The sequence below is a fragment of the Grammomys surdaster genome, unplaced genomic scaffold (assembly GCF_004785775.1).
Source record: "Grammomys surdaster isolate TR1022 unplaced genomic scaffold, NIH_TR_1.0 523, whole genome shotgun sequence".
Lineage (NCBI taxonomy): Eukaryota > Metazoa > Chordata > Mammalia > Rodentia > Muridae > Grammomys > Grammomys surdaster.
Genome location: NW_021604942.1, coordinates 12,804 through 23,590, shown reverse-complemented (window position 1 = coordinate 23,590; position 10,787 = coordinate 12,804). Strand labels below are relative to the sequence as shown.

Genomic DNA, 10,787 nt, shown 5'->3' with positions numbered 1-10,787 from the left:
TTTGTAAGCATGCTCTTTCATGAAATAAAAGGGTATCTGTTTCAGATACTCGGAGAACATTAAGTCTAGGCAGGGTGGGGAATAGCAGGGTTAAGGCCTGTCTTCAGGTTGATATTCTTTTCCTTAATACAAACACTGGTGAAAATTTTCACGGAGCAGATTCTGCCCTTCTCTACGGACAACGTCTGCTGCCGGTTCTGGACAGAGTCTACCCGGCAACTGGTATTCAAGCGGCTAATATGTAGAGGCTAACAGGAACGTGGGTAAAAATCGTCTTGGAGCTGCCGCAGTGAAGGACTTCAGAGCAAACTTGGGAGTGGGCTCTTTTCCCAAGTCCGCTCCTGTAAAGCTGGTCTAAGGTAATAAAAAGGTGTATGTGACGGGCGGTGTGCTCTGTCTGCGTGAACAGGGGCCGCGGGAGCCGGGTGAGGGAGTTCGATCGTCAGGTAAAGCGCGATCTGAGGCCCAGGATCCGGGATCGGCCTTCCTAGTAAAGTTCAGATTGGGAACCCTCTTGGGAGCGCTAGACAGCCAGGCATCCCTCCGCGATCTAAGCGCTACGTCGTGGACCCTGGGATAGCGTCTCTCATGGACCCCGCCTCCCTCGGTCCTCAAGCCACACCCCCTCAAGCGGAACACTTCCCTTCAATCTCACTCGCCCCGCCCCTTCCGGTCCGGTATCGGAAGCGTACTGGAGCTTGCTTTTTCCGCCTTCCGGCCTGAGAATGCCTTCTCTGTAGTTTGACTTGGAGCATCTTTTCTAACACATCCTAGTTTGAGACGCGGACTTTCCGGCAGTGCTGTAACAGCTTCCGGCACTACCTGGCTGTAAATACTCTGTATGTGACGCCGTGTCGCCCACGAAGACGATCGAGCTTTAGAAATATTCAGAGGGATCTTACGGTAATCTACATCAGCCCGCCAAGATGGCGATGCAAGCGGCTAAGAGGGCGAATGTGAGTACCGTGCTTTCTGCGCGATAGGGAAGCGATGTCGTTGCTTGACTGTCACAGCGTGTGTGGGGAGCGTTTTTTGTCCCTTCGCCCACTGGTGAGGAAGCTCATTATCTGTTCAGTCAGAGAAGATTTTGTCCTGGCCTCAGTCCTCAGGGGTGTGTTCCATGAGCGACTTTTCGCCCCACCCCTATTTAGAGCCCCTTGGTATCAGTGACCATGTAAGGCCTACAGACTCTGCTGCTTGACCCACAGCTAAGACCAGGCGTTAGGATCTTCTGAGTCCAAAAAGGCGATAACATAGACGTACCGAGTATCTATTTGGTTCATTGCCAGCTGGAACCTGGGATTTTTCTCGAATGTAGAACTTTGGGAATCCTGTTAGTATATGTAAGCAACGCTGTGTCTCTTGTCTTACAAACGGGAAGCAATTCATCTTGTATTTATTCAACACCTCCTGTGTGCCACATGCCAGTGTTAGGTGTTGGGACACAGCAGTGAATTAAACGAACAATCTGGACTTATGTTCTACTGTTGTCAGTGAGCGGAGTGTTATCAAAATCTTTAAGGAAAAAATATTCTTTCAAGAAAGTAGGAAATGGTTAAAATTTAGAATCACACAGAAACAGAGACACATAATTAACCATTGGATATTCTGATGAAGCGTTTGGGCAGCTGTGATTATGTGAATCATTTCAGTGAATGAAACCTTGGTTCCTGTAGAATGAAAAGATGGTTGGAGATTAAGAGTTGGTCCTATGATTTTTCTTATTAATAGAGAAATTGAATTGTTCTAAAGATACCTAAAGTGCTTTTTATATACCAGCGAGAGTGAGCCAGTAGAATGAGAGAGACCCAATAAAAACAATTTGTTAAACCCCGAGTGAAGCTGGAATGTAGGTCAGTGGTAGAGTGCTTGCCTAGCATGCATGAGTCTGGGGATTTGGTTCCCAACACCTCAAACCATGACAGGAACCAAAAATAATTAAAGAAGGGAGTGGTTGGTATACCGATAGAAGAAAAATGGATGGTCATGAGTGGATAAAGTTTAGCAACAGGAATATATAGTTACCATTTGGCCATACCTGTTTTCTTCAAGAAGTGAGGAGCCAAGGTCATCTCCTGTGTTGGCTGAGAAGAATATAGAGCCTTTTCAAATTTTACAGGGAACGATGGTGGTGAAGTTTTAGGAGAGAAGAGAGAGACTTACACAGTGTTTTGCACAGTGAGAAAGTGGATTTACTGGAGAAATATATTTGTGTGACAGTTGTTGATTATAAAACTTGACCTGGAAATCTTAAACTTTTATAGTTTGTTTAATCATTATCACCACTACTCATTTGAAGGTAGGGAACAAGCTCTTTTAAATTTATGTTGATTTATTATTGTCTGTATGTACATGTGGTACAAAGCACATGTAGAGGTTAGAGGACAGTTTGGGAGCCAGTGCTCCACCATGTGGAATCGAGGAATCAACAGGTAATCAGGGTTGCTGGCAAGTGCCTTTCATATGCCGAGCCAGCTCGCCAGCCTGAGAGTAAATATTTCATTCTTTCATTCATATAATACTTAGCTTCACGCCAAAAATTGTGTCAGTTTAATAAGTAATTATTGACTTTTTTGTGTGGTATATAGTTGCCTGTAGTAGCTAAGAGTGAGCTGTGAGTGAGCAGTGTAGAGTAAGGATCTAAGAGTGAGGAGTATAAAACAGGCCAAGACTAGCAACAAACTGTGGGACAGTATTAATGTCAAAGATAGGAGGAAATACAGCTGAGAGGAGGAACACAGCCAAGCGCCCTAGAAGGCTGACAAGGGGACGCTGGAGTGAGAAGATGTCAGTAAAGGCACTTTGGGCAGAGTACTGCAGGGGTAGCTCGGGTCTGGGCGTCCTATAACAACACGAGTCAGTTATACAGAGAGAGCTGGGAAGTGCAGGGAAGGTTGACACCTTGTCTGCCCTTCACGACGTCTCTCTTAGTACCTAGCCCACTGGGTACATTTAAAAGGCACTTAGTAACTGTTTGGTGAGTAAGTAGAGTCCTGAACTTTGTTTTGTGTGGATTGGGAGGGCCAGATTAGCTGCTCAACTAAGGACTAGAAGCCGGTGGGAAGGGAAAGCCTGTAAGAACAAGAGAAGTCACGGGTTCATAAGACATAAGAAGGCTTATGAGTGGGATTTTACTGTCTTTCGCAGGAAACATTAAGAATGTGTAAGTGAGGTGGGAAATACTTCTTGTTAAATTAGAATGACCAAAAACCAGGGTTTCCATTCCTCCTGATAGACTTCCCTCTGCTGTTTTTCTGAGGAGCATCCGGCGGTAGTTCTTACTCTTGGCTTTTTTGGCATCACTGGGGTCTTTATCATGGCCACAGTGCTGTCTTTCAGTACAATGATACTTACTTCTCATTTTAGATTCGCCTCCCACCTGAAGTAAATCGGATTTTGTATATAAGGAATTTGCCGTACAAAATCACAGCAGAAGAAATGTATGATATATTTGGGAAATACGGACCTATTCGTCAAATCAGAGTGTAAGTCTTTCTGAGACCTAAAATGTTACTTAAAGGATATAGTTGCCTAATCTATAATCTCAGAATTGTAGCTGGCAGCAGTACTGCACTGTATGGTATGTGATCATGTGTCTGTTTTACAGTGTGACTACAAGACCCTTGAGTAAAAGTTCCTCTCTTCTATCATGTAATATATAGTGATGAAATCTTCTAATCCTGAATGGAACCATTAAACTATACAGTACCTGAACTTGTGCCATTTATGGGTACCTCTGGAAGAATTTCTAAAGCTTTTATTTCTAATCACGGTATTTCTCTTTAGGAAGGCATCGTTGGGAAGGTCCTGTTGGTTTGAACCCAGGGCCCTGTACATGCTAGGCAGGTACTGGCCTCTGAGCTATAATCCCAACCCCACTGTATTTTTTATAAGTTTTCTGAAGTAAGTATGTTGGGACATGCCTATCAGCTCAGTTTGTGCGATGGAGGCAAGAGTTGAAGGTGATTCTCATCTATACAGTGATTTTGAGGTCAGCCTGGATTTCTTAAGACCACAGCTCAAATCAAGCCAAAGATTTTCTTTTTATAACGTCAGAGCCCCTTCCTGGCTTTTGGGACTATGAGAGCCTAAGGCCTTTGCTTTCAAATGACCCATCTCTCCTGGGAGTACACTGCTTCCTGGGAAGATATCATCATTTGTGATGCATTCCCATTAATAGCAGAATGAGGAGGAAACAAAAATATCATAGAACAGGTGCTCTCTTTAGAAGGTCTCAGTTCTCTAAGCAGCTGCTAAGGGCTTTGTACTCCCTACAGAATACATTTTGTCCATATTTTGAGGGATGCAAGAACTCCAGGTCCTTCAAAGAACAAAGAATAATATGTAGATAGCTTCTGATTTGGGAGCCAGGGAACAGTGGTTTGCCATTAATGCCTGTAACTAGCCATGTGACAAGCAGCCAGTTAGGTGAAACTGGGCAGAATGTTTCATCTATCTGGGCTATGAGACACTTAGCTTGGATCAAATTACACAGTGTGTACATTTATCACCACTCTCCATAAAGCCCCTGAACCTTCTCTGTCCATCCCTTTGTTACCATAACTTAGTTACTTAGTTACTCCTAAGGCTTAGTAGTTAATACACGGTCATGCCACTGCCCATGAACTCACCTGTCTTTCTGGGCAGAGGTGACTGCCTCCAGGCTTTGTGTTGATAGCATTGCTGCAGGATCCATAGTAACCACTCATATACATGAGCCAATGAATAGGCTGGAGAAACAGCTTATTAGTTGAGTTCAATCCTCAATACTGTAAAAAGAAAATAAATGAATAAAATAGTAGCATGCCTGTGGTTAATTTATGAAGGCATTATAAAGCTTACTTACAGCCCTCACTTGAGAGATGTTTAAGTTGAAGTTAGAGAATGATACCAAAACCACAACATAAGAACTAGTCATGCTAGAACACACCTGTAATCAGAGTCACATTGGAGACAGAGGCAGAAAGACTGCAAGTTTGAGACCAGTCTGGACAGTATAGTGTGGTAGAAAACATGACAGGGGTTACAGCTTGGTAGTAAAGTACAGCCAAAGCACGAGCAAAGCCACAGCAGCTCGGGCATGGGGCACAAACAAAGCCACAGCAGCTCGGGCATGGGGCACGAACAAAGCCACAGCAGCTCGGGCATGGGGCATGGGGCACGAGCAAAGCCACAGCAGCTCGGGCATGGGGCATGGGGCACGAGCAAAGCCACAGCAGCTCGGGCATGGGGCATGGGGCACGAACAAAGCCACAGCAGCTCGGGCCTCGGCTTCCGAGCTTCTCTCGGGCTGCTCAGCCGCTCTGATCTGGCTCCTTCTGAGCCTATATTCAGCTTCAGGGAGGATTTTTCAGAGAGGTTCCCCTGAGCCCCAGGTAAAGTAGTTCTCCTTTCCTCATGTGTCTCATATGATCTGGGATTCATGCTTTTTATGTAATGTCTTTCTCTTGCTTGAAGGAAGGAAGGGGTGATACTTACCTTTCACTGTTAGTTCTGCTGCCCATCCTAGGAGAATGCAGTGATTGTTGAATAAAGTCATAGAATTTTGAGGCACAAGAGCCTGGATCTTAACTGAAGAATGAGAAACAGCTGATCTTCATTTCCCTCCCTGTGATCTACTCTGGTGCTTACTAGGTGCCAAGCACTGTGCAGTACTGATTTTGTGTTTCTCAGAGAGGGTTTCTCTGTATCCCTGGTTGTCCTAGAACTCACTGTGTAGACCAGGTTAGCCTTAAACTCAAGAGAGTTTAAACTCCTGAGTGCTAGGATTAAAGATGTGGGCCTCCCCCGCCCAGCTAGTACTGACTTTGTAGAATGGAACTTGGTAAAACCTCGCCATGCTTCTTCACACACCAGGATAACTGATCACTCCTCTACCTGACATGTAGTAGACACATGATACTTTATATTTGTTTACAGCCTTTTAATATTGTTACCTTTCCTATTAAAATCACGCATAGGGGTTGGAAAGATGACTCTGGCTAAGAATGCTTCCTCCTCTTCAGAGGGCCCAAGTTCTGTTCTCAACACCCACATGGGGTGGCTCACAACTGCCTGTAACTCTGGTTCCAGGTGGATCCTACACCTGGCCTCCAAGGGGACCTGCTCGACATACAAACACTCTGCACACAACATGCACATATTTTGTTTGTTTGTTTGTTGGTTTGTTTGTTTGTTTGAGAGGGTTTCTCTGTGTAGAGGTGGCTGTCCTAGAACTCTGTGTAGACTGACTAGGCTAGCCTTGAACTCAGAGATCTGCCTTTGTCTGCCTCCTGAGTACTGGGATTAAAGGTATAGTCACTACGGCCTGACCCAGATAAATCCTTTTTAAAAACACATAATATAGGACAGATGACACTGAGCTCAGTGTTGTGTAAAGTGGCCAGAGGCTGAGTTGGGGATGAGCTTTGTAATTCCTGTTTACTACCAGTCGGGAAATGTCACTGAGCTCAGTGCTCACTACATGGCACATCCCAAATACATGCTTGTTTTGTTTTGTTTTCTTTTTTCTTTTTTCTTTTTTTTTTTTTTTTGGTTTTTCGAGACAGGGTTTCTCTGTGTAGTTCTGGCTGTCCTGGAACTCACTCTGTAGACCAGGATGGCCTCGAACTCAGAAATTCGCCTGCCTCTGCCTCCCAAGTGCTGGGATTTAAAGGCATGCGCCACCACCGCCGGGCCCGAATATATGCTTTAAAATTCAAATGATGGTGTAGATTTTAAGGTGTGAGGTTGATAATGAGGGCCGGGACCCCTGAAATGGAGAATGTATAAAATCAGGTTAAGGGCTGGTTATATATAGTTCAGTAGTAGAACACTTGCCTAGTATGTGAAAGGACTCCAGTTTAATCCCTAGAAATTAATTAAAAAAAAAAGCATCTGGTTAGACTTTGTCCCTCTTGTAGTTCTTAAGAATAAATAGGAGGAAAGGACTTCACAGAGGATGAATGTGTGACTGAGTTAATAGGAGAAAGGGTGGACTGGTGACCTGTGTCAAGCAGGTAAAGGCTCCTGCTAGGAACCCAAAGTGGCAAGACAAGTGATTCAAGAAGTTCTCCGACCTCCACACCCATGCTGTGGCACGTGCTGTACCTAGTACATATGCACGCGATAGCGATGATATTGTCTTTAAACGGGAGAAAGTAGATCTCTAGCTTCCAAATGAATGTTAGCAAGTGCTGTATGTTGCGAGGCACTATGGTGATAAAACATTACACTTTTGAGCTGGGTTGGGTGGTCTGTAATTTCAACACTTGGGAGGCTAACATGGATAGAATGAGTTTGCAACCTAGGCTGCATATGGATGGAGATCTTGTCTGGAATAAAAGAAAAGAAACTTTAACGTTTGCTGTAAAGGAATGCAAATGTCTCTGCACATCTTGGACAGTTCTCAACTTGCATACCTAATACAATCCTGAAAATGATTAAGCTGTTAATAGTTACTAATACTATACCAAGAGAATAAAACAGAAAATCCATCCTCGAGTGGGACGTGGTAATGCCCTGGAGACTGAGGCAGGAAGATTACAAGCTCAAGGCAAGGGCAGCGTAGACCACATAGGGTATACTTGTCTGAAACAAACATCTCCTGTCAGGTCCTGGCAACTTAATAAAATAAGTTCATCGGCACTGGACTCCATGGCCGCACCCGCCCCTCTGTCTGTTCTTTCCCTGCCTCTAAGCAGGGTCTGGATTGAGTAGGGACAGGAGTTACAATTTTGTTTTGTTTTGAGACAGGGTCTCACTGTATTTCCACAGCAAATGACACTGAATCCCTGTCCCTTTTAGGGGCGGGGGTGCTGTTTGAGACAGAGTCTCTGCATAGCTCACTATGTAGACTAGACTGGCTTTGAACTCAGAGATCCACCTACCTCTGTCTCCCAAGTGCTGGGACTAAAAGTATGTGCTACCATGCCCAGAGATTCAATTGTTTGTTTGTTTTTGAGACAGGGTTTCTTTGTTATAATAGTCTTGGAACTCACTCTGTAGACCAGGCTGGCTTTGAACTCATAGAGATCCCCTTGCCTCTGCTTCCCGAGTGACAGGATTAAAGGTGCATGCCACTACCTCCCAGCTCCAAAGGTACAATTTTGAAGGTAGACTTTTACATGTTTTTACTTGTCCTTCTGAGACAGAATAGTGTTTTGCTCTGGGGAAGTCTGGCAGATGCTCCACCTACTGTGTGTCTGCCGCCTGTCCTCTACCTATGCAGGGACTTTGGCAGGTGAAGAGTCAGCCCACAGTCCCAAACCTTATCTCATGGCTGCACATGGGTCTATTTTCTATTCCAGACCATTGGAAAGTGGACTCCGATAGCTATACACATTCACCTTGGCCACGTGCTGCCTGCAGGTCAGGGCTCTTGTGGCTTCTCTCACTTCCCCAGCTCTCCGAGGAAGCCTGTGGGGTTAAGAGAAGGTGAGGCAAGGAGTAGTAATCCCAGGACTAGCCTGCAACTGGGTAAAGGCTCCCACCTGCCAGCATTTTGCCTGGCTCAGAGATAACTCTGCCTGCTGGTATACTTCTGCCTTTTCAGCAGAAGCTGTTTGCCCAACCTTGGGAGTACAGAGAGCCTTGGTTAGCCATTGCTGGCTAGCAGGCCATCAGTCCTAGGTACTGTCCCTACTTCAAGCCTAAGGAGTTGCTCTGAGCACGAGAATCAGGGAAGACAAGAAACGAGCACAGTGTGTGCAAGTTTCACGCAGCGTTGGTTGTGCTCATGCGTACGCAGCTTTCTCGTAGTCTTGAGATATTCCACTGCAGAACACACTAGCTCAAAAAGCTCACACTCTGCTCGCATATCTGTTCATAGTGCTTATTCTCTCTGCTATTTTTCAGGTTGATTTCAAATTACTTAAACTTCTGTTTATTGTCTCCAGACCATTCTTACAGGGCTGGGAGTAGAACCCAGCAGTAGAGACAGCACTTGGAATGGAGGGCTTGGATATGTCGTTTGTATTTTTAAGAATTCAATGCCAAAATAAACAAGACCCAGTTACAGGTTCAGAAAGACTGGAAATTGTTGGTGCTTGGGTAACTGTCTTCTAACTGTTGTGCAGAGGGAATACACCTGAAACCAGAGGAACAGCATATGTGGTCTATGAAGACATCTTTGATGCTAAGAATGCCTGCGACCATCTATCGGGATTCAATGTTTGCAACAGATATCTTGTGGTTTTGTACTACAATGCTAACCGGGTGAGTGCAGCCCACTCAACAGAGAGGTCGGTGCTGGGTGTGGGGGTTTCCTCTAGGCTAGTGCAGCAGTTAACTGTGGTGCTTGTCACACTTGTAGGCATTCCAGAAGATGGACACCAAGAAGAAGGAGGAACAGCTGAAGCTTCTCAAGGAAAAGTATGGCATCAACACAGATCCTCCCAAATGAATAACAGCCATGCGTGGTCCGGTTACCCTTTCTCTTTTTAATTAATACTGAATAGTGTGATTTCTTATTGAAGACCTAGAATGACTTGTTTGAAAGTTTTCTAGCATTAGCAAATATTATGTTAATAAACTTGTAGCTTTTGTAAAATATGTCAGTGTTTTCTTTTAAACTCACTTCTGTTTAATACCAGTAAAAAACAAATCAGAAGACCCACAAGCAGGACTGTAGATGAGCCTAGGGACTGAGGTCCTTGAGAACACTGACTTTTCTTTTTTTCTTTGAATACTTGTTTATTTCTTGTGTGTGTATGTGTGTGAATGTGCACATGTGTGGAAATCAGAATGACTTCTAGGAGCTGATTCTCTTTTTCTACCAGGTGGGTCTTGAGGATTGAACTTGGTTTGTCAGGCTTGATAGCAGATGCCTTTACCACACTCTGAGGAACTTGTAGACTTGGGGTTTTTTTTTTTTTATTTTGTCTGTTTTGTTTTGTTTTGTTTTGTTTTTGAGACAGGGTCTCTCCATGTAGACTAGGCTGACCTCCAACTCACAGAGATCACTTCCTGCTTCTGCTTACAAGTTCTAGGATTAAAGGCATGTACCACCATATCTGCTTAAACTTGTTATTTTTAACTAGTAACAATCCAATGAGTAGGTCACACAGGAGGATGCCAAAATTCATCCTGTTGGTTGAATAAAATGCTCTCATAAAAATCTAGTATAGCACACAGCTATAATCCCAGCACTTGGGAAAGCTGAGGCAGGAGCATCACCACTAGCTTACTAGGCTATGTTGTAAATTCTGGGTCAGTCTGGATTACAGAGTAAGACTCTGTCTCAAAAAACAAAGACATGAAAGGTCTGGTATCAGAGCCACAAAGAACCAGACACCTGTCAGTGTGGTAACCCTTGTCCTTACAACAGGTCATTATACTTACGGCAGAGGTCCATCACATAGTAATGACTCCGAAATCTGAGAGCAAGCTGTTTAGAGAGTGGTCCTATTACTTGGCCAAGGCTGTAATTACACAGACTTTCCTTTTCATTATTAACTATCTATATAGTTTGGACTTAGCTCACAATATGTCTTTGCCCTAAATAAAATAAAATACTTAGTTGTAGGAGTTTCCATGACATGGGACGACTGACAACTGTCAGATTCATTGTGGCTTGACAGCTTAGGAGAAGACAGCTATAAATTTTCTTTTTATAGTTCAAGTACGGGTCAAATGGAGACATGTGGACTGATTGTTTTGAATACCCAGAACCAGTGGTGGCGCACGCCTTTAATCCCAGCACTTGGGAGGCAGAAGCTGGTGGGTTTATGAGTTCGAGGCCAGCCTGGTCTATAGAGTGAGTTCCAGGACAGCCAGGACTACACAGAGAAACCCTGTCTCAAAAAAAA

The 10,787-nt window shown here is 44.3% G+C and overlaps 1 protein-coding gene across 1 annotated transcript; it reads left to right on the top strand.

The window, feature by feature from the left end:
* Positions 1-677: 677 nt before the first annotated feature.
* On the top strand, positions 678-9,531 carry Sf3b6 (splicing factor 3b subunit 6). The gene is made up of 4 exons (XM_028781733.1): positions 678-956; positions 3,367-3,485; positions 9,057-9,195; positions 9,293-9,531. Exons 1-4 carry the CDS (start codon positions 927-929, stop codon positions 9,380-9,382), a joined length of 378 nt encoding a protein of 125 aa, XP_028637566.1. The 5' UTR covers positions 678-926; the 3' UTR covers positions 9,383-9,531.
* The last annotated feature ends 1,256 nt before the right edge of the window (positions 9,532-10,787 follow it).